Below are 24,588 nucleotides of genomic sequence, written 5' to 3' on the forward strand. Positions count from 1 at the left end.
AGCTATAAAAGTGGACACAGAACACAGCCTGGATGATATATTTGAAAGCATTATGCATGATGGGTGTCTGAAAGCTGCTCCTAAGCCATTTCAATACAGAAGGAAGCCATACTGTATAAAAACTTGCTACTGGCAGCCTGAGTAATTCTCTGCATCTAGAAGTTTCCAGAGGCACCTCATATTGACCTACAACACACCATTCCCTGAAAGAATAAACACACAGCCAAATAAGAAGAAAAACGTACATATACTGAGGTATATAAATCTCTTCTGGAGGATGCAGTATAGTGACCTTTTACTGAACCATGCGTGGATTAGCTTTGCTATATTACTCAGATGTCTTGAATGAATCCCCTTCTGGAAGATCACTGCATATAAAACAAATAGAAGTGGAGATATTTAGCTGCTGCAGTATTGTTCACCTTTCCCAAAATTATTCTGTGCACATCTACATGTACCAGACTCTATTGAAAAGATACGAATTGATCTCACCTTATCCCTTTTTTGTTGCTGTCAGGGTACTTTTAATCACTTGTCTAGTATTATTAGTCATTGTATTTTCTCTTGTAAGCCCCATTCAAAGTCAAGGCTTCTTTGTGCTCCACGTGTGTGAGTGGGCCTGTTCCCTCCTCAGGCACCCCTCAGGTTATCCTCACTCTGCATGTGGAACAGCCGCCGGCCACTGTCACTGCATTCTGTGGTCAGCAGGTCCTGGTCTTATTCAGGCTTGTGGGTCTTCCCCTGAAGTCACTGATTTGGCTTTCAGGCTACACCTGCCTCTCTGCTCCCACCTCTGCTGTTGCCCTACACTTACATCTGCCTTTTTCTCCTCCTCTTCTACCAGGCAGGATTTGCAAAGTGCCTCTCAGGAGTGCATACACTTCTGAAGAGTTCATTGTCCAGGTGGTCACTGCAGACAATGCCTGACAGAAAGGGATATTTCAATGACTGTTTGGCAACGGAGAAACTGGGGCACAAGAGATTGACTTGCACTGGGCCAAACTGGAAGATAGAAGGTGAACCCAGATTTGAACCCCACCTGAGATATCACAGCCACACAAGTATCCTTCTGTCTTACTGCATCTCTTTTAATCTGAATGCCATTATATTTACCTTTTTTTTCCTTGTTGGTCATAGCTGTTATTAGTTTATAGCATTAAACATGCTATAAAATAAAAATTAAATAAATATAAAATTATTAATATATTGCCTGTGTCTCTCCCTCCAGTGCACAGGAATCCCCAGTTTCACAGTGATCACAAAAGTACTGCATCTAGTGTCACAGACAACACCAAGCATTGTCAGTAAACACTCTAAAAGCAAAATGTGACTTCATAAAATCTCTATACTATTGATACATAAAAAGTTTTCCTTTAAAAAAAAAGATTGACTTGATTCCCCAGTGCTCATGCACCTGTGGAGTGGAAAATTTTCTGGATTGCTCTTGAGTGTCAGGAATTTTTTTACCCACTCATATTTTGGTGCCTTTCATCTCAACTTCTTTCTGAAGCTGATCATCCCTGTGGTGCCTAAATGAGAGATGACAGTGAACCCATGGGGAAAATAAGGCTGATGAAATGCAAAGTAGCATTATTTATGCTGAGTCTGTGTACAAAGTGCATTTCAAACTTCCCTGATTTTTCAGTAACAACCAATGTTGGGGGGATGGGGCAAGCCAATATTTGCATTTGATACTTCTGAATATCTCGTATTTTTCTTCTTCCCTTGGCTCAGTGAAGCACAATTATTATTTTTTTTTCCATCTGACTTGAAGATCTGAGTGATAACTAAGGCTCTGCAGGAAATGTAACTAGCATCTTTGGGGTCCACAGATGGGAGAGGAAAATAGGCTGAAGAGGGTGGGTTCGGGCAACCCCTCCTTTCAGCCTACAGGAGATGAATGTCAGCTGCTCAGATTTTGAGGCATATTGCTGTGGTTGCTGTGGGAGCCTCACATTGCTGCTGTCAGTGTCATATTCCTGTTCCCCATTGAAATGAATTGCTTGACTTTGAAGTATTATCATGGTAGCTCCTCTTTAAACAAATATCCTGTCTTCCTGAACAAAAGACATCAGCTGTAAAGTGCTGCTCCAGTGTTGGCCACCTCCAGACAAGGCTGGGGAACAGCCAGCAAACGCCTCTGCCATACGCCGAGTCCAGCATGCCTTTGGCTAGGATTTTGACAGTAAAACACCAAACACTGCTCTGTCCAGAGCACCTACCATGCTCAGGACTCCACTGGTCTGAATCAGCACTATGTAAAAAATTATCCAAAGGAGATAGGATCAATAAAATCCAGAGCTAAGTCACTCAATATTTCACCTTGGAAGTATGACTGGAGGACCCGTCTGCAAACCCAAACAGATCAAACCCTCTCAGATACAAATCTGTGACATCAGTGAAATGCATTGAGTCAGGCAGAAAGCACAAGAAAACCTTGTCCTGTTGATAATCTGACATTCTGCCTTTGCTCCTCATATTGCATAAATCAGGAGGGGCAGACTTCCTCCCACTGTTTGCATGAAGGGAGGCTTGCTAATTTTTCACATCTAGCATTACAAACACAGCAGTAAGAGAGGCTGAGACAGCCGTCAGGCGCATACAGTAACAGATTTGCAGCTCTCAGGCTCAAGGCTTCCCCACAGCGGTGGCTCTGTGCTTATGAACACTTGAAGAGCATCCCTAATGATCTCACCCAGCCATACAGACAGTCAGGCGGTTGCTGCTGGTTATCAGGCACGATGGTGGACTAGCTGCCCTGCTGTGCCACTGAGAATTGCCAGAAAATTGCCAATGGAGCCTCTGTTTGGGAGCTGCATTGTCTTCACCATGATTACTATACCTTTGTAATAAGCAGAAAGAAATCCAAAGGCGAGGTCTACAGCACCTTTGGTCACAGGAGCAGACAGGAATGAATCAGTGTGTCCCCAGCGCTCCCATGGCTCTGTGCCTGCTTCCACTCAGGCTCCCCTATCCTCTATTTAAGACCCTGCAGATGACAGGGTTCCCGAATAGGCAGAACTGGCAGTTCCAAATTTAGAAGATAGCTCTGTACCCCTGGAGTTTTGACTTGTTCCTAGTGGCACAGCAAAGGCCTTTCTTCTTTTCTCCCCAAGCTAGGCCAAGCAGCTAGTCCTCACTGAGATTTGTTTCCATATTTATGCTGTTTGTGTCACAGCCAGGCACTACAAGGATGTCCATATGAGCATGGTAGCTCCAGGCTCCCTGTTTAGATATCCCCAGAGCCAGGCAAGCTGTATCAGCTGGCAGGGAAACCAGCGCTCAGCAGTTGGAACAGGCCTGAATTCAAACCCAATACTACAGGAATTATTGACATAACACCCCAGGCTGCGTAGTGCAGACAACTACACTAGAAAGTAGTATAGTCAAAAAAAAAAAGTAGTATAGCCATAGCCTAATTGTCATATTTGCATGAAGCTGAAAAAGTACGCTACATTAATATCCTGGTGCACTTTGCTGGTCTAAGTGCCATCCAAAATAAGGGCTTGATTTTACTTCAAACCATGCAGGCAATTATTTGCTCGCAACACAAACTAAATAGATTCTGCTTTAACTTTCCAAATTAACAACTCGTTGATCATCAACCAGGCATGAGAGATATCAGCTCAAACCATAAACATTTGTGAAATTTATGGTCACAGAACAGTACAAAGAAAACCATACCGCAGACATCCCTTGAAGGTTCGCATAATGCCTGCTGCCTCCAGCTGCATCCAGTAGCACAGCACGGACCTCTGCTCCTCAACTGAAAGGCAACCCTGTTCTCTGGCAGGTGGTATAGGCTGTTTCCTCCCACTGGAACAGGCACCAGAGGGGAACACCACACTTCCTCAGTTTGTTGCACTGGCTTCCAAATACATAGCTGTAAAAACAAACTACGGCCTTAAAATTTTGAGTGAATGAATGTAAATCATTACTTCAAGCATGCAAACAGCAAACCTGCTTATAAGATTTATCATTGTCAAGCTGGGCAATTACAGCATGGAGTCAAGTTTGTGTTTTAATAAATGAAGTACCAAAGCTCTTGCCAAAAAGAGAGGAAAAAAGAATTAAGTCAAACTTAATCTGATCCAGATGGGCTGCACCAGGTTTTACCCAGCATGGTACTGGTTTGATAAGAGAGCGGGGTCTTCTGCCCAAAACCAGGAAAGGCTGCTCCCCTGCCTGAGGAAATGACACACTTTAGAATCCAACTGCAAGAAGATGCAACGGATTTTTAAATTACACAAATTAAAAATTAATTAGCTCTTTGGGTTTTTTGTTGTGTGATTGGTTTTGTGCTCAGGCGATTAACTGCCAGCAGGGTGGCGACCAGCAGAAATAAGCTCTGCTGCAGCCCCACAAAATGGCAGGGATCGGTAACAATACAGAAACAGCTGGTGGCGAGAGGCTCCAGCACAGCTTAAAGAAAGGTGAGAATATCCTCTCTGACTTGCCTAATTTGTAAAAGAAAACCAGTGAGACCTTCTGCCAAAGTAACTGAACTGTGTGTGAGAGAGAGAGACACTATGTTCTGTACTTTTTTTCCCTTACAAACAAGTGCAAGAGTAATACAGAAGCATGCTCATCCATCAGACACTGCCCACTGAGGAATATAGCTTAGTTTGCTTTATTTCACAGCTTCTTTTGCACAGACATACACAGCCATATCCTGACAATAAGGCACTGCTAAATGCTGTTTCGGTCCTATACCTGCTCCACAGATCTGGTGTCTCTGCCTGCAACTGAGCTCTGCATCAGCCTTCCCCCAGAGATCAGGCAGACTGCTCACGTACCAAACAGCTGGAGTCCAGACCAGAGTTCCAACATCTGGGTTATTCTGTTACTGCATTTGTTTTGTCTCTTGTGGTAAAAGGATGGTGTGGACTGAACCTGCCAGAAACACAGGCATGGTTCAGCACTGTCCCAGATTAAGTCACTCTCTCACACCTCAGAGTCTAATGAAGCAGCTCTTACTTTCTGCTCTTCCTTCTGCAAATGTTTCTCTTAGGGGCAGCAAGTCCTCTCATTCTTACACCCTGACCCCACTACCATAACACTGCTAAAAAGACCAACATGAGAGCTGGGACTCCTAATGCTGACAAGGCAATTCAGCTGTGTTGCACTTTGTGCTGAGCCAGAGGATGGGGACAAATGGTACCCAAAACCCAGCAATTCTTTGCCCATTGTCACCAATGAAAATCTATTTTCTAAGAATCTAACAAACAGGTAAATTATGTCCTTGACTTGGCAACTTCTGTCCAAGTTCTATCATTGCCTTTTTTTTTCTTTTCTGAAGTATGCCATACCTTGCCACCATTTTTTTGCCTCGCTACTAGTCTCAGTGTTCAGAGTTGCAAGTAAATGAGACACATCTGCTTTCTATTTAAACCAGTAAGGAAACATTTATATTGCAGGAGAACCTGTGGTTTTGCTTGCAGTGTCAGAGGAGGCCATTCAATGTACAGCAGGAGCCTCCTGGGCACCTGCAGATAGCTAGCTGGGCTAGATCAACTCCTTTGTATTTAAGCAGCTGGCAGCAAGCCATTAATTGTGTTTGAGTTTTTGCCTTCAGTAGGTGGTTTCACTCCACTGGAGCCCAGAATCATGGGGGGGAAAGGGAAGGAAAACAGAAAGGCATCATCAGTGTATACCCAGTGTTCTGACATGCTAGTTAAGTTCTAAATTATGTTTTTAATTACTTGGCATGATTTATTGAGACAGTGCCTCAAGGTCATAAAGCACCACAAAGTGACACAAGTTGCCTGCCAGCTTGAATCTCTGCCACTGAAGTGCTCCCTTCTCTTCTGCTGGCATGTTCCTTGTCCCTCTCCCCACACTACCCAGCATCTCTGTGGGTGGATGGTATCAGACTTAACACTTCAGGTACGTTTGGAGGCCAGTTCAGTAGCTCTGAGCCAAGGCTGAAAAGGGAAGGTTTTGAGGATGGTAAAGCTGGACTGAAGGGCTGGGTTCCAAAGTGTGTGTAAAACAGGTCTGCCAAAGGAGTAGTTAAAAAAAAGCAATCCCATTATCAACCCTGTGATAAAGAAATGAGTACCCTAGAATGCAATCAGGTAGGAGTACAGAGGGGGAAAAAATCACACTGCTGTAATGCCTCTCATGCAGCCAGTTCATGCAGCATGATATGGCCTGTCTGGGTGGATTAGAGAACAGACCTACAATCCACTGAACTTGTCCTGTACCAGCCTAACATAAGCAAGAGGATGGTCAAGGCCCTACCCAGTGCTATTTGGCCCCGAAGAGCTGTAAAGGAAAATTCACTGATCTTAAATGTACAGTAGGAACGCCCCTCTTTCCACCCAGTGCACAATGCTGTGTTACTGCACTGCCAATTAAAGCTGATAACACCCTTCGTGCCTTTGGGAAGGAATCTGTGCCCTTCTTGTGGCAAAACAGTGCAATACGGCAAGGAAAAGACTGTGGAATCCAACCCTGATGCATTTTAAGGCTTCTATAAATAATTAAAGGAGCTCATTAATTAATAAAAAGAAAGTGAAATTGAAAAAGCAGGAGGAGAGGGGCAATGAATACCCACTGGGGGATAAGAAGTATGTCCTACACTGCAGCTTACACAGACTTAAGTCTTTTAGGGAGAGTTAAAGTGGCTTTGTGGTTTGAGCTAAAGAAACAAATCTTAGCTGGAAGAAAAATCTTCTGGGAATAACAAAGCTACTTCCTAAATCCACGTTACACTTGGGAAGATTTTTCAAGATTTACACACTCAAGTGAGAACAACATGAGATATATACAGATGTATCTCTGTATTTCTCAAATAGATGAGAAAAAAGGATCTAGCTGGTGCCTGAGGTTGGCTTGCACCAACAAGTCTTTGGGGAAGAGATAAAATACAGCAGTGCAGAGAAAAACATCTTTCATTAATTAGATCATTATTAGTTTCCTCTGGCTCAAACGTGGGCAGCTTTGAAACCCTAGCTGCTATCAAAGAAAAGATTTACAGAAGTTCCACAAAGACAGAAAGAAACAATAAAGTCTGGTAATATCCCAGTAGGCTAAGAATTGGTAGAGTACACTGACTGCAAGTTACTAATTACAGCAGCTTTGAAATCAGAAGCTTAAATCTGTGCTAAACAGCAACACAGTGCTTTGGGCCACAGTTTCAAGCGCAGAGAAGAAATGTGCCAAACACACACACCCAGGCAGAGACAAGTCATTCCAAAAGGAAATCAGGAAATTGCAGGTGCAGCTGAATGCTTGTGAGTGCACAATTACCCAGTGGGTGTTTGCAACTGCATATTTCATACGCGCAATTACCTCTTTGCACCCCTGCCTGCATATTTTTGTATGCAATTTAAATGCCTATCTTTAAGAATATGACCTTGGTATCTGAAAATACAAAACTTGCCCAAAGTGCTGATCTGAATGTCTAGTAGGCATCAGGGTTTTAAACAGGTGAAAGGGCTGTTTTATCTCCTATTACTGACACACTGCCTGACATGAAATTGGTACTTTGCTTCTGATGACTTCTCATCTCCTGAATATTTCCCTTGGAAGTTTTGGCATGCAGCTGGTGAGCCGTGCAGCACAAGTGAAGGGAGAGATGTATGTCTACCCTACAGGAAAGAAATGCAGAGGAAAGGTATTAAATGAGGTTGAAGCCTGCGATCTTGCCAAATCAAGAAAATGGAAGGTAATACAGGTGGCTGTGCTAAAGGGCTATCTTTTGCTGTCGAGCAGCCTGACATTTGCTCTGGTTTCAAATACTTATAATCTGTTGTGAAATATCCTTTGGATTTCACTGTCAGCGGCTCAGCAGGACTGCGGGGTCTGTAGCCGGGCAGGCAAGAGGGGGCTGTATGTGTATGCCCATCCCCTGCTGCCCACCCTGCAGAGCCTGCCCAGCATGGCAGCTGCCCAGCAGGGCCCAGTGCTCAGTCTCCATGGGAAAGGAGCACCCTTACCTTTTCAAACTCTGCTAGAAAAGCCTCCACCATGAAACAAACAACGTATGTCTGATGCAAAATGTATTTAAGTAGAGGGAAAAGCAGTCAATATGAAGACAATATCCTAAATAAAACTTTTACTTCTTACTTTAGAGCCTGCATGGCTCTACACCACGATAGATGTTCAGTAACACCCAGCAAGCTATAATCAAATAGTAAAGAAGTCTTTCCCAGAGTAGGGCCAGCAACACCCTTAGTTCTAAATTTTCCTCCCCCAGTGTAAAAGGCTCAAAGCTAGGGTAACTTTCAAGTCTGCTACATCATCAGGTTTTATTGCTCTAACTCCACTGTACTGGCATCTCATGCTCCTGGAAAATGATACTAATCCTAAAATATGTGTCTGATGTAACATCTGTAACTAAAATGCTGCGAGAAGGGGTTGGGGCTTATTTGCGCTACTGCATTTGTATTGCTAGCAATCTGCCGTGTCTTCCAAGAAGGAGCAAAAGAATGGAACAGAACTTGAAGAAATCATGCTAAAGAATGGATATTAGTTGCAGAAAAGTTATATAGTTATTCATTACCACGCCACAGCAGTTTTAAAAGACTGCATAAATATAAGAATTGGTGGATGAAATGGGAAAAAAAAAAAAAAAAAAAGAAAAAAGATATTCCCACCTTGTAGTGGAAAAAAATCCCTGTCCAAAGCTGCAATGATTTATTAATATAAGTAATCAATAGCAATAGGTCCATATCAGTTTTACATCTAATTTAAACTTTCAGGTCTCAATGTACTCATTAAATAATATAATAGATTTACATATTTTAATTATATTTTATGGATTCTGAACATAATGTAATTAAAAGGGTTTTTCAGCAGAGATGATTAATGAACAGGGCAGCCAGACGTTCTGTACAGCCATTGTATGAGATGGACTTCAACGCGGTATGAGCTCAACCCCTGATCTGAGCAGTAGATTCACCTACATGTATACCCACATAAAAGCACTGAACACCTGCATGCACTGAAACAAGGCAACTACAAGCCACAGTGAAGGTGCAAACCTTTTTGGCATTTTGCTCCTCCCTTAGCAATCAGTTACACCAGGAACACATCAAGTCATGGGCTTAGAAAAGCAGAGCCCAGAGAGTGTACGTTCGCTGAGTAGGACCGTGTGAAATACAGAAAAGATATTTCAGGTCTTCTGCCAAGGACCTATCAAGGTGCTATTCCTTAGACCAAGCACTGCTACTGCACACTTTCAGCTGTGTTATGTGTCTTAGAACTGGGAAACTGAGCTGTGGAAGAGGGGGAATGAACTTGACCCAGGTCCTAGAGCAGGCAGGGGCAGAGCCAGGACAAGGGACAGGACTCCGTATGTCCACGCTTTTTATCCAACTGTTAGGCTGAAAGAATGATTTGACAAAAGGCTGCTGTGCCCAAAACTGCTTTTCCAACCCTATCAGACCAGCTAAGAAAAGATACTAAACCTTTCTGCAAACCCTGCATCTCTCATATCCTTAAATAGCCACATCAGTAACACCATTGCTATTTCTTCCACATTCAAGTATTAGCTATCAGTAAAACACATCTCTCTTGAACCAAGGTCAAAACCTACTGAAGTACATCCCCAAGAGCTTCAGCAACCAAAGCGACTGCTGAAGACAGAAGTAAAGATTTGAAATAAAAACTGAAACAAAAACACAGAGGAAAGGAGGTCAGCCTTGCCAGCTCTCTTGACTCCACTAAGAGTCTTTGATAATTCGTGTTTCCTCTACAGCTTCAGCTGTTTGGTCTTCTGAGCAAAGAAATAAAGTTTCTGGTCCTCATCACTGTAGAGGAAAAGCTGAAAATGCAACTACAGGGCAATCAAACAAGAAAACCTAGAAGGCAAAGAGAAACATCCCAAATTTCATACTTAATGCAGCCCAAGGAGATTCTAGTCATAGCTGAAGCCTCCTGGTACTACCAAGGTATAAAACACTACTACAGAGCATAACAAAAGAGCAAACAGTCACTCGCTTGTGATTTGTTGGCCCCTAGCATTTGAAAGCCTGTTTGTTGATTTAGTAGTCAATCCTCAATTACTCTCCAGCTTTCTTTTCTCCTTGTCTAAAACCATTCTCTAGCACCTATACCGAAAATACATGAATAGAACTCTGTAACAGCCCTAAATTCCATGATGTGGGATGTTTTACAGTTTTGAGATCCCATCACTGATTTAGCAAAATGAGTCATTGTTCTCTTTTTCCTTTCTACTTCATTTAAAACAACTGTGCCCTCTGTGCCCTTCGCTGCTGTGAACTACACCATCTTCCTGCCTCGGTTACACACTTCCCTTCCCAGCAGCTCGCCAGGAGCGGGCTCAAGCATGACTGCAGGGTCTGGGGAAGGGAAAAGTGGCTGCAAGATTTGGGGAAAGTAAAACATGGGTCACAGGTAGAGTTTTACTTTTACATTGTGGGGGAGAGAGACAAGGTAGCAAAAGCATTTATCTGACTGTCAGCAGTGCATAGGAGACCTGGTGAGGAGAGGGCAATCCCTCAGCCCTCTTGCCATCCTGCTCTCCAGCTGCACATTCAGGGGTTAATCAGAACACTTAGTATTTCTTGCAAGACAGACCCCAGAAATTCCCCTGTTCAGGATGAAATCTGGATTTCCTGATTTGCCATCATTTTTGGTGGCTTCCACTTTTTTTCCCCCGATGGTATTGCTTCCTTACTGTGAACTTTTGAGACTTCTGACATTCAGGTAAGGGACAAATCACGTTTGGCCTGGCACAGGGGCAGACAGCAGCAATAAAAACACCCCTATTATTTCTGTTTTCATCTGAGCCTACTTCAGTGTCTGGCATTTGATTCAGTTTCATGTTACAGGCAGGTCCAGTGAGACTCTCAATGTGTGTTATAGCTTAACAACCTGTGCTGGTTTTGGCTGGGATGGAGTTAATTTTCATCACAGTAGCCAGTATGGGGCTGTGTTTGGGATTTGTGCTGGCAGCGGCGTTGATGTTGATAACGCAGGGATGTTTTCATTATTGCTGAGCAGCGCCTGCACAGCATGGGGGCCCTTCTGCTCTTCACCCCACCCCACCAGCGAGCCGGCAGGGGGGCACCAGGAGCTGGGAGGGGACATGGCCGGGACAGCTGACCCCGACTGACCCAGGGGTTATCCCACACCATATGGCATCATGCTCGGCATATAAAGCTGGGGGAAGCAGGAGGAAGGAGGGGGATGTTGGGCGCGATGGCATTTCTCTTCCCAAGTCACCGTTACAGGTGATGGAGCCCTGCTCTCCTGGAGATGGCTGCGCACCTGCCTGCCCATAGGACGTGGTGAATGAATTCCGTGGTTTGCTTTGCTTGCGTGTGTGGTGTTTGCTTCACTTATTAAACTGTCTTTATCTCAGCCCATGAGTTTTCTCACTTATGCCCTTCCAATTCTCTCCTCCATCCCACCAGGGTGTGTGTGTGAGTGAGGGGCTGTGTGGGGCTGAGTTGCTGGCTGGGGTGAAACCACAACACAACCCACAGACCTTTCCAAGCTGAGGCTGAATTTAAAAAAATCTGAGCTGGGCTTCAGACAACGCAACTGGGAAAACTGGGCAAGTTAAGAACTATGAATAGCATCTGTTGACTGCTTTGGACTGTTTCATAGCAAATGTTCACATATAGTGAGATTTTTCCTGCTACTAGTCAAGATGAATTAGACCTGACTCTGCAGAAAAATCACTTTAATAAGCTGCAAAACTTGAAGTTGGCAAGTTTTGTAAATTTTGCCTTTGATTTTCATGTATTCTCAGTTCACCATTACAGTATGCTGGCCTTTTAGTCATGGAATACTGTTTTGGGAGTAGCAACTACTGATTTAATTAATCTCTGTTACCTTCTACCCTCATGACTTCTTTCTCTATCACATAACAAGTTTATTTTCATGTTTAAATAATTCCTTGTTATTGCTCCTAATACCACTTCCCCTGACTGCACACACAGATGACAATTCAGTTTCACTGCTTTTCCTGAGAAGAAGGATTTTATATGAAGTGTAAAATATAACTAAACCACAACAAAGGTAGGAATTCCCCAAAAAATCAGCTTGTGATGGTTGAAACTGATACCTACTACAAGTTATGCTGTAAGGGGGCACTTCTTAAGAGAACATCACCAAATCTTTACAGATTCACATGGTACTTGTGTTCCAGCTCTCTGCTTGAGCAACCTCACTTTTACACAATTTCCCTATAACAGAAAATATTAATGCCTTCTAACACACACATTAGTTAATCAAGGTCAGTCCTAGGGTTACAGCTGTATCCACTAGCACATCAGTTGAGCTTAAACATCCTCCTAGTTGAGACTGTGTCAGCCTTGACCTCTAGACAAGGTCTTTCCTTGCTCAGCTCTACCTTCAAATCATAAAGCAAGTTTCATTATCTTCTCTAAAGAACCTGAATGCATCACTTTCCCATTATTGTCCATGCTGTTACCATCAGAAACTTGTCCCCAGGGTCTCATCTCTCAGATGGCATCCCTGTTCCCTTCAGCCTTGGCTCCAATTCCAGCTCTCACTGATGTTTCTGCATTTGCTCAGTAAACACACCATGTTCTGTATAATGTAAAACATGAGCATCTCATACACTGATAAAATTACTTCTGTGCTTACACAGCTACTTAATTCCATTTTGCCATTGATTTGTCATTTTAAAGTTAAATAATAAACATGGATTGTAGCCAGGATACTGAGTGCTGCTTACTCCCCCTCTAGTTTTTGATTTATGTGTTGTTTATTTACTGATATATTTAAGTACTCCCTATTGCATTTCACACATAATCTGGCAAATCCTGAGGATTTACTTTTCCAATTGATTAGAAAAGTCAATGTTTTACAGATGGGATTAAAATGGAAAATATCTAGAAGCCTTGATGGAATCTACTTATGACAACTACTGTCTCCAATAGGCTCTCCAGCCCTTAAAAACCTTTGTGCATTGTCAAACATTGTGAAGATATAACCATTTCCTGTTACAGGTATTATGTCAATTAAAGAAATATACTTGCTCATTTGTCTATTGTGGGAGTGCCTTCTAGGCTTTTCATTTAATCAGCACATGGGAAAACATCGTTGTTTTCCATTCGCTGGTAGTTTTCTTCTCTTCAAAATTAAATCAGACAGGCTAGTAGGCGATGCTGAGGCAAGCAGTGCTTTTTCAATATTGTCACTTCAGTAATCTAAATTTAAAAATTCTAAAACTGTCAACATGTGATATTTTGTTTTTTCCTTTTTTGTTCTAGCTCCAAACCATGTATTACTTCTTCAGTTCTATTTACTTTTAAATCAGTGTTTAGAATTTTTTTAATGCTTTATGACATGGCAAACTGGTTTTTAGCTTTTTGATTCTCTGTCAAATGGTGAACCTGGATTCCTTTTGATCCACTCTCACAACCAAAACCAAATCAGTTATTCGCACACAGCTTGCTCCACAGCGGAATCATTTTCCAGATCATGAAATTTCAGTGCAGAGTGATAAAAAGATTAAGCTGGTGTCAGAGGGCAGATTACAGGCCAGCCTAGAGAAACGAATTAGATCTACTCCTAATCCCATTCTCCTGGAGCTCAGGTCCTCTTGCTTGGCCTTCACTGGTGGTGCTAGGTGGTGAAATTCAATTCTGTCGCACAGTACCATCGGTGGTTTGAATCATAAGAGGGGCTTTGTTTTGCTGTTCTTAGTGAATTTAATGCCAACATGTAGGGGGAAAGGAAGATGATTGTCTGCTGGGGCTGAGAAATTCCTAAAGAGAGCAAAGCATCACTACATTATTAGCTGACCACTGGAATTTGTAGAGGAACAATCAATATTGATTGACCTTGCCTGTTACAGAAAGGTCAAGTGAGCCGACAGGATAAGGTGATGGGAAAGTACTGTTTGTGTGCCTCGGTGCTAAAAAGTCATATGTAGCCAGAGACAGACAATGCATAGAGACCCACACAAGTCTAAGGCACTGGAAAACACCCCAATTAAGTGAAAATTACCATCCCCATTAAGTGGCAGCCATCATTACTTAACTGCTACCCAGGGAGGTATCCTGATTAAGAGCAGATGAAGTTTAGCACATCTCAGGCAGTGTGTTATTGCTTATATATAAAAGGCAAGGGAAGAAAAGGAAAACCAGAAATACAAGACCAAGGTATTTCAGTCTAAAGCTGGAGGTGTTCATTTCTGCAAGATCAAACCAGGGCAGGGCTGGGGATCCACGGAACTAAGCTATCTTTCCTCGCTCATAAGGCCAGGGTCTTGCAGGGACCAGGGCTGACACATCCCCGTTTTGCCATTTGTTTGCTCCCAAGTGGGGAAGGAGCAGGAGTTGAGTCCACCTGCTCCAGACAGACACTCAAACCAGCCCAGGCTGGACTGCCAGCCAGTCATGCTCCAGCTCTGCTTTCTCTGCGGAGCTCAGAGCAGCTCAAAACCACCAGCTAGAATCAGGCCCGCTGTTCTCACCCTAAATCCCCTGGCCTCAGTGAAGACTATGGCTTTGTCGAGATAATGTGACCACTTCTTTTTTTTCCTAACCCAGGGATTCCTCTTTCTTTGGAAGAGCTTTGACCTTTAAATGAAGATGCATGCCAAGAAAAATCCAGAGCTTGTTATCAAGACAATCTGTGGCACAGGCTGTGTGGTAATGTCCTCCCGAGGTGATGAATCAGATCTATCAGTGTCTAGATACTAAGGCCTTTTTTATCCTTGCAAACTCAGGGCTTTCCAAATCTTTAAGCCTGATCAGAGATAGAGCACTACAAGAGCTTACTTAAATCTCAGCAAGCAGAAAAGAGGGTGAGGGGGAGAGAGCTCACATAAAATAAAGGATACCACTTTTTAAAGATAAAACATAACTCTAGGTACAATGAAAACCTTTAGAGAACAGAACAGATCTTTGTCAGGAATGTATCTCATTTAGTCCCATTGTTTCACTGCATGCTTTTAAGAAAGCCATCCATTTATCTTGCCGGGTTTTTTCCCAGGTTGGGTTTTTTTTCCCCTCCTTTCCTGATGCCAGTTTCCATTTCATTAGGAAATGAATCACTGATGAGGTGCTATTCCCGTCTCCCTGCAAGCAGATCTCAAAACCAGGGTAGTCAGGAAAAAGAAAATACAGACTTCTAACCTAAAACCTGAATGTTTTTACAAGTACAATTTTATTTATGTTGTGCTGTGTAATGGATAGCTGTTGTTTAGTGTTTATGGCATGCAGGCTAACAATTCCAAATCAGAGTACCTATGGTTAGGTACCTTCAACATGTGTTGAGGCCCAGAAGAAAAAAATTTTCAAACAGAAAAGCAAAGGAAAAAAACAGAAAAAAAGAAAAAAATTTCCACACGATTTCCCCTGTGGGTGCTGTGAGCTGAATCTTCCTGTTTCACAGCACATTGCTGGAACACTGTACCCATGTCCCTGAAAGCCTCAGAGGGATCTCTCATTTTCACAGTTGGTGTACTACACACACATTTGTCCGTGGAGTTATATGCCTAGACAAGGAGACAATCACATTTCTGTAGCTTGAGTACCCCTGTGATGAGGCATAATGCTGTCGTGGTTTTTGCACAGAGAAGCAAACTCCCAGAAAAGCCATGTCAGCTTGAGTTTGACCTTTCATTCAACAATGAAGCAGATCAGGATATTTTCTATGCAACACGGCTACATACTGAGCACACACAAGTTGTCAGATACGGTAGAGTCTACACCCAAACATCCTTAATCTGATGATCCCCAAAAGGCAAAGTCAGGACCCGCACAGCAGTTCATTTTGGCTACTTGAAGTATTCCACAGTGAGAGAGGAAGAGAGGGGACTTTGCTTTCCTATCCTCCGCATGAATTCATGCACCAGACTGAATTGGTATGACACACAAACGGAACTGCTACCAGAAATGCCCATCTTGGAGCTTGAAAAATGTGTTTGTTTTTCCCAGCAACATCAGTCTAATAAAATACACTTCTCACCACTGTCCTAGTCTCTTTCATATCCTCTGACAACACTCCTACATGACTATCATGATGCTGTGTGAGTCTTTACAGCTTCCAGCTACATTTTTGTTACATTTCAGTTGGATAACCAGAAAAGAAAACAATTGCGTTTAACATTTGCAGAATCTTGTCTCTCAGCTTTATAAGGCTAAGATATATAATGCACACATTTATTTCATACAGCTTCTAAGTGACTAATCTGTTTCCTCCATTAAAGGGTAAGTAGCATTTTGCAAAAATGTATTGGATTGACCCACTCATAAGATGTCCATGAGTAGGACGCACCACTTTCACTCATGCCATCCAAAAGCTTTGAGAATTTTTGTACTGGGGGGTTGATCAAAGTCCTGCACAGCTACAGTTCCCACAAGGACTTCTTGTTTTGATGATCCAGATTTACTAACCAGCAGCCTGATTTTCAGAAAAGCCAGAAATTCAGCAGCTTTCTGAGTCTCCCTTCCCTTTTTTTCCCAAATGCAATGCATGTACTGCATGACTTCTATTTATCCCTGCATACGTGGAATATGATGCCTAACTCCTCCACCTCTTCATACAAACTGCTTATAATCTTAACAGAGAACACATAAACAGATCAGGAACAACACCAAGAACATGCTAACTTGATGGGCACAGGCTGAGCACCTCAAGTGTTTGCAGTCAAAGATATGAATTCAGGGATGGTGACCCCAGCAGTCAGGAGCTTTAAGAACATGCAGGCTGGAAAAATGAGGAAAGCAAACCACCACCAAACCCAGAGAAAGAGGTAGCCTAGCAATGGTGTACTTAGTTGTTTGTCTTTGACCAAACTGCTTCATTTTTCCCAGAGCTTCCTGTCAGATTTGTCCCATCACCCCTAGGAGAAAGCCTTCTTTGCACAATGTAGGTAAAAAGCCCAAGGTCATGGTGCAGTTCTAACTGCCTATATCCTATCAGAGCACAAAAGAAAACCCACCAAGTCACTCTTGGAACTAAATACTATGCCACCTTCTCCTGGGGGAAAAAAAAAATCAGCTTTGCATACTGTGTTGCTTTCTTGCTTATTCTACCGTGAATTGGTTTGTATCTCAAACATACTTGTAACTAAGTAAACCTATTATACTGATTTTCATGTTTCATTGTTTCTTTGCATTCCCTGTCTCTCTGGCCTTCCTGCTGGCCTTTGCTTTCTGTTCTTATTAGAGCATTTCCAAGTCAGAAACTGTCTTTTTTCTATTCTTTGTTGTGTTTGGCTTATTTCCCCTCTGTATTTTCTGTGTTTCTGCATTTGTATAACTCATAGTGCAGTGAGTGTTCAGTAATGAGTTTGGATGTTTTTCCTTGTGGCCAGTTTTGTTTCCTCTGTTTTAGTTTTCTCTTCTTTATGTGGGAGCAAAGGAAGAAACCTCAAATGAGCTGTGCATCAGCCCATTGATTAAGTGGAGTACCTTTCCATGCAGTAATTACCATTGCCTAAGCTATACCCAAGCACAGCAAATCATTTTTATTTCTGCTCTGCAACTTGGAGAAAGAAGCCCTAGTCATAGATAGGACAGCATATGAATTGCCAGAAAAATCCCAGGTTGTGTACAGATCATTTATAACCTAGCCAGCCCAGTGTTTGCAGAGGTTTCTACCCACTAAACATCTCATAAATCATTGACTTACTTTGAAAAGATAACAATAATTTCAAAGAGGTAAGTGGGATTGGTCTGGATCATTACGTTCTCCCTCTAGGGCAGGGAGTTGAAAGTTTTAATTTTCTTTCATCAATCTAAGTCATCACCCAAGGCTGGAGTGTGATGTTTGACTTTCGCTACTGGAAACCTTAGATAAGACGAGATCTGAACACCCTCCACAGAGGTCTCAAGTGATGTTTCTGTACTTGTTCAGAAATCTGTATTGTAAGACAACTGCCTGTGAGCAGAGTATTACAACCCTGCACCAAGCCCAGTGTGGGATCAAGGCCCAAAGCCACTAGCAACAGAGCCCACCGGCTCTCTTCCTGTCATGGGTTTACAAGGAAAGAGAAGTGGGCAGGGAGATGTCATTCTTGTGACCAGGACTTCCCAAACAGGCCTGTGTGTACAGGCATTATACAGCACAGCCACAGTGTGTTCAGCATGGGTTTGGTAGCTTTGAATTCACTGCACATGTTCTGTAGAGTTGAACTGCGCCGGGAACATATCTGGGGTTTTCATGTCCGGCAACCCAAGCTATTCCTTCAAACTAGTTTAATGACATTCGGGAGACTGAATAATTGTTCAAAATCCTTCAAATCTAGGCAGAAAAAAAACCACCAACCCCCCCCAAAAAAACGGCCCCATAAACGCAGGTGTACACTACTCAGGGCAGGAGGGTTATTCCTCCCTAAAAGCAGCTGAAAGCTACACTTACTCTCCCAGCATGTGACATGTTTGTGGTGGTGTATAGCCGTCTCCCCCACCAGCCCAGGACTGTATCCCTCTCAGCATCTACATCTCACTATCTGTTTGCCATTCCCATGGGCTCTGGGGCAGCAGTGGGCTTTTTTGTTACATCTGTGTAACAGAGGACCCTGGAATCCTTGTTTACAGTTTACGGCTGATGCTCTGATGTGCCACCATGCCAGCCACAACAACCTTAACTGAAACAAGTGCTGCCCTGAGCTAAACATTTTTTTTCTGTTAATCTAGTGTGTTTTCTTTCTGCAAAATCTGAACACCCATTTACTATTTTCCCAAAATGTGCTAATTATTTAAAATAATTTGCTGAATAATTTATATGACTGATTTTCAGTATGTGCATTGTTCTGTGTTATCAACTTGGTTTTAGCCAGTTGTAATCATTCTTTGTATTCCTGTCAAGAACAGAGCACCTTGCTGATAGGAGCTGTGCAGAAAATGAGACACTGAACATCCCCTATAGTCCACAGTCTTATGTAAAAATACAACAAAAGATTGAGACAAGCAGAAGGCAGTAAACAGGGAAGCTCATAAGGCACAAGTGGGAAAGAAAAGTATTGCAGAACCACCAATGACCACTGCTTGATGATGGCTTACTTGGAGTTCCTGAGTGTTCTAGAGGAATCCTGGTAGGAAGAAGTTCAGCAGCCATACACAGGGGATGCTCCAAGCCTGAGGTACATCAGCTTTGAGCCTTCTCACGGTATATTTCACATCTTCAACCTGGAAAAGGAGATGCCATAATAATATATCAAAGGACAAAGCAAGGCAGAGCAGACAATGTTTGAAACCTATTTACTAACAATTTGACATTCTGCCAACAGCTTATGATGGCACATTGTACCAGCTACGTGAAGAACCACTCCTGCAGGCAAGGGGAAAATCAGGGCACCAAATTCATTGCTTGCTTAACCCATCTAGTGACATTGCCAACAAAGACCATCCTGCTTTTAGTACCAGATTTAGTGAGGTTTTCCAAACAACTTATTTCCTATGTGCCACAGAAGACAACTGGAGTGAGGGACTTCAGATGAGTGCAAGCAATGAACAAATCAGTCAGGTCCAAAGCACCTTTCCCAGCCTTGAAACAAGATCCACCTTTTCTGGCTCCTTGCAGATACAGGACTTGCTGGCAATTGCACCTGAGAATATAAATACAGGCGTGGCAGGAGACTTCTCTGCTGCAGAATCATGACCACACACCAGACCACATATGGGTGCAGGGCTTAGAGGAGGGACTGAACTGCAATGGACTAATCTTCCCCACCTACTCTTAATTAAAGTGTTCAGCACCCTATTCAGGATACAGAATTGAGTTATAGTTCAATCACAGAGTACTTAAATAAAACGTATTTCAATAAAAGGAAATTCAATCTGAAGAAGAGACTTGAAAAGGTACGATGCATTTCTCAGAATCAGTGTTTCTACCCTTACAAACTGATAACAAGTGATCTCTAAAATCTAATACCAACCTATAATGTTTTAAAAGGAGTATATTACATTTAGCTGCTTACCTAGATTTTCTTGTAAATTAAACTGAAGCCCTCAGTGATACTTATCTTCCTTTTGTTCTTTCCTCTCTAATTATACTGTGGCACTAATTATCTTAGGGCAGAAACAGTCTATAGATTGCTGCTGCTTCAAAAACTCAACCGTTGCTCCTGCTACTCTCTCATACCTTATGAATACTTCCATTCAGTAAAAAAAAATGCAACAAAGCAAGCAAGTCTCTGACCCAAGTTTTCTCCTTTTTTGCAGGTTCTCTACCTCCCTGGTTCTCACCTGCTTGCTATCACTACTGATTCCCAAAGTTTGATTCATGTTTATCCTTGCTCTACAGCACTTCTCTAGACTAAAAATGGTACCTGTGCTCTAAAAAACATGACTGTTTCCTGAGTAACACAACTGAAATTGTTAGGAACTTTTCCTGTAGCTTTTATGCAGATGAGTAGTCTACCTCTAGTGTAATCCCATCTGGAGCAATTTAACAGCAGCTGTCAATAGTGTAACCATGAATTTTTTCATCTGAGAAAATGATTGTAAAATTGGATCATCATAGAGCACATTTCAGTGAAAACAGGAGCTTTTTTTTTTTTAAGTATAAGCTCAATAAATGATGTTTCTAATGTTAAATCATGCAATGTTAACTTATTGCTAATGGCACAAACGTATGCTCACTTCACAAAATCTACCACATTAAGACCCTCTAAAGAGAGACAAAAAGGGATCTTAACAAATTTTTCAACTCATCAACTCACCATGAAGTCAACTTAAAGCATTGATTAATAGGACCCTTGCCATCCTAGCTGAACCCATAAGTAGCTTAATAAGACATAAAATATTCTGCTCAGGGTTTTTAGTTTAATATCTTTTTATTGATTTTTTTTTTACCAGAAAATACAACAACATTGTGCATATAAAGCAGTCTGCACAAGGCCTTAATTTTGCACAGGCACATCAAAAGTAACACGCATTCATTTTGCATGTGTCACCGATCCACATGACCTTTAAACTGTTATTCAGCAAGAAAATTAAATATCTAGCAAAAAGCTTTGAAAGAACGATTCATTAGAGAGTACCTAGTATGTGCTACGCATTGCATCAAGTCACACACATACACACAGCTAATGGGAAACCATTGACATCTTTTAATGCCAGCCGTGAGCGTGGCAGTCTTTTTTGCGGTGAGGGGGTTATCTTGCTGTGCACACATAGGATGTAGTTGGGCATTTATGAGCCTCATGAGAAAACAAAGAAGTCATGCAACTGCACTGAGGTCATCCACCTATATGGCACTCACAGCTGTAGGGTCTCCGTACTCTGTACACATTTCATTCCTTGCTGCTCCGCAGCCCTGCATTACACAGAAAAGCCATCACGGCTGTCACCCTCCCCAGGCCTCCACACGTGTTCCCCACTCCAAACCCACTACACCACCTTCCCACCACCAGCTCTCTCTGTACCTCGAGGCTGTCTAACACCCCTACCCTCAACCTGTGCTTTAACCACAAGGCTTTCTTTCTGCCCTGCTGCGACCAGCCTCCTCAGAGCTCATTCTCCCAAACAGGCTCAGTGAAATAGCTGTGTGTTCCCCCAGCTTGCATCAAAGCGTTCAAGTGCTTCTGTTTGTTTGATTTCTGCTGGCAAGGATGAACGGCCTCATTCACCTCAAAGGCATCAGCTGCTTCCAACCACCCTCACAGCAAGCATCTAGGAGTGTTTCTACCTCCATTTGTCGTGGTGCCCATGCTACGTCACTCTGATGTCATTACACAGGGCAAGACAGGCAGCTGCCTAGAGCACAGGGCTGCTTAATGGGCGAGCAGGTTATTTTTGTTCTCTATTTTATCTCACTGTTTTTAAATGTCTTGCCGAGAGCAAAAGGCCTAGAGTCACCACCATTGGGAAGCCCCATCATCACACAGAGATCTTCTCCATGACTTGGAGCATAAGGCAGGTTTCAGACATGCTTATAATATCCTTAACAAAACTGTCTTCCCCCTGTCCAACAGTGACCCCTTTGTGACATTGCTCAATAACAAGCATAGACCTCAGGGGGGAGGGGATTGTAATCATTAAAATCGTAAATCCCTTTAAATGCAAAGATCAAAGGGAAAGTTTCAATCCAATGACACATAATTAAAAATGCAGACGTGAACAGCTTTGATTCATGAATGCTTATGTACTTTTAAATTGTTGCCAGGGAGATCAGGGCATGAGAAAATTAAAAACCATTACGCTTCAAAAGGAGAAATGATTTTCACAGCTTTCTAACATTATTTCCTGTTGCGCAGATTCTTGTGTGTTTTAACATTTCCCCCACCCTGCCTGGGCAGATTATTTCTGGAAAATGTTTTCCAGAAAATGTTCAGAACTCAATGAGATTAAAAGGAGATTAATGAACTTGTTGATGGAGAGTTCCCATTGGTACTTAATGGCAAATGCTCAGGGCAGTTAGAGGAACCCCACCACACACATTTTACCCTTTTACCTGCATTGTAATTTGAAAGAGCTGTGACCTTTTAATTCATTATTCTTTTTCTAATTGAGCCAGTACAATACAATGTGGTATAGGCCATAAGCCAAGTCTCCCTGAAGTTAAAGGGATTCCCGTGATTGTAGTGGTTTCAGTCTGTTTGTTTAACATTTCTCCCTTGTAAAAGTCAAAGCACTTAACTGAAAGAAAAAGGCTGCTTCTCATTTCACAGATCAAAAATTGAGACATATGAAGTGGACAGAAATCTCAACTGTCATATCACAGATGCTAGACTAAGTCTAGGGCTGACAAGCTACAGCAAATACTCCCACTTCTGATCATGGTGTCTCAGATCTGCCCTGTTTCAACATGCAACTTCCACACTCTGTCCTGGTTTCAGCTGGGATAGAGTTCATTTTCTTCTTAGTGGCTGGTACAGTGCTGTGTTTTGGATTTAGCATGAGAACGATGTTGATAACCATGTTGAAAACCATGATGTTTTAGTTGTTGCTAGGTAGTGCTTACTCTAAACCAAGGACTTTTCAGTTTCCCGTGCTCTGCCAGTGAGCAGGTGCCGGGAGGGAGCAGAGCCAGGACTAGCCAAAGGGATATTCCACACTATAGAATGTCATGCTCACTATACAAATGGAGTTGCCTGGGGGCTGCTGATCACTGCTCGGGTACTGGCTGGGCATTGATCAGTGGGTGGTGAGCAACTGTATTGTGCATCACTTGTTTTTTCCCCTTAGGTTTTATTGCTTCCTCTCCCTCTCCTCTTCATTACAATTAATATTGGGGGGTTTTTTTGTTGTTGTTTTATTGCAATTATTAAACTGTTCCTATCTCATGGTTTTACCTTTTTCTGATTGTCCTCCCCATCCCACCAGGGATGTGAGTGGCTGCATGTTACTTAGCTGCTGGCTGAAGTTAATCCATGACACACTCCCAACTGGCACCTGAGATGTCCTTTGAGGTGCTTTAAAATCATCCCAATCTTACTAGAGACAAAGAGTGCTGCCTCATATTTGCAAGTGTTTAGAATTTCTTAGACAGAAATGTATTGCTGAAGTGCACCTGTGACTTCATGGTTGCAATGAACTCTTGGACAGCATTTTTATTCGTGGCCTGAAAGTACATGTGAAAACAAGAAAATCTTTAATGCTTAATATGCATTGCTTCTTAACGACTGGCAACATGAAGGGTAAGGATGATCAGATCAAACCCTGAAACCTATACTGAACACAGCTAGATATTAGCTGGCCACCCTCCTCTCCCTGTATGGCTGATGGAATACAGGACTATTCATCTCATTTGCAAACACCAACTTATGTAACTTCAGATGTCTCCATATCATGTAGATGATTTTGGTTCATATGTATAAAGTTACAGAGGATGAATCCTGCTATTCAAAATGTGCATCTTTGGGATGAAGGAGTAGAAACAGTCCCAGAGGCCCAGCTCCTCTAAATACACTAGAAATCCCATTCTGCTTCCGTGCTTTGGAATTTCGGGACGCCACTGTTTTTAATAAAGTAAGGTGCAGCTGAAATACATCTGCATCAGGCTGACTTGCTCCTGACTCTACTGTGGCATTTTTCAGCTGCCAGTCAAGCCAACCTTCACAAAATTTTCCCTGAGGGGGAAAAGCCAGAGACAAGTAGCAGCAGACTAACAGAGCACTGAACAGTTCAGCAGGCATTTGATGGTGAAAGGAAAAACCTTTTGTATTTACTTTTGAACATATGAATCAGACATTGTTTCTGTTTCAGACTGGGCTGCTTCTGAAAAGCATCTCCACAGTGGCAGCCAGCTGAGTATCAGCAAAAAGGACCATCCCAAAAATGCACTGATGCCTGCCTTTGTTACCTACTGCATTCACTGAGATAGCTCCAGGAATAAGATGCCTCACATTAAGACATCTAATACATCACCCCTTTTTGTTATTTATTTCTATGGGAGTAGCAAATAAGACATGATGGATTTATCTTTTTTTCAGTTGGCCGTTGTTCAGGAACACATTAATATTATTCTTTGTTTACAGTTATTGGATCAACAATGTTGCCACACAATTCTGGTTCTGAAGATTTCAGTCAAAAGGAGATTTGCCAGTCTCAGTTTCTTTGTGACAGACCATAACACTCAATCCATTTAACTGCAATGCTTAGATCAGTAACTTGCATTTGACTAAGGTAAAAGCATCTGGTGTTGACTTATGGACTTGAAAAAGTAGAAAAGCAGTTTAAT

General features: G+C 42.4%; 1 protein-coding gene across 1 annotated transcript in view; it reads right to left on the bottom strand.

The window, feature by feature from the left end:
• Positions 1 to 24,588, bottom strand: part of LOC308068335 (uncharacterized protein) — a 236,169-nt gene that overhangs the window by 191,652 nt on the left and 19,929 nt on the right. The window contains exon 2 of the mRNA XM_080398756.1: positions 18,966 to 19,091. Within this exon, the coding sequence (XP_080254882.1) occupies positions 18,966 to 19,020 (55 nt within the window). The 5' untranslated portion in view covers positions 19,021 to 19,091. The remainder of the gene's footprint in view (positions 1 to 18,965; positions 19,092 to 24,588) is intronic.

The sequence above is a fragment of the Falco punctatus genome (genome assembly GCF_963210335.1).
Source record: "Falco punctatus genome assembly, chromosome: 1".
In the NCBI taxonomy this organism is placed as follows: Eukaryota; Metazoa; Chordata; class Aves; order Falconiformes; family Falconidae; genus Falco; species Falco punctatus.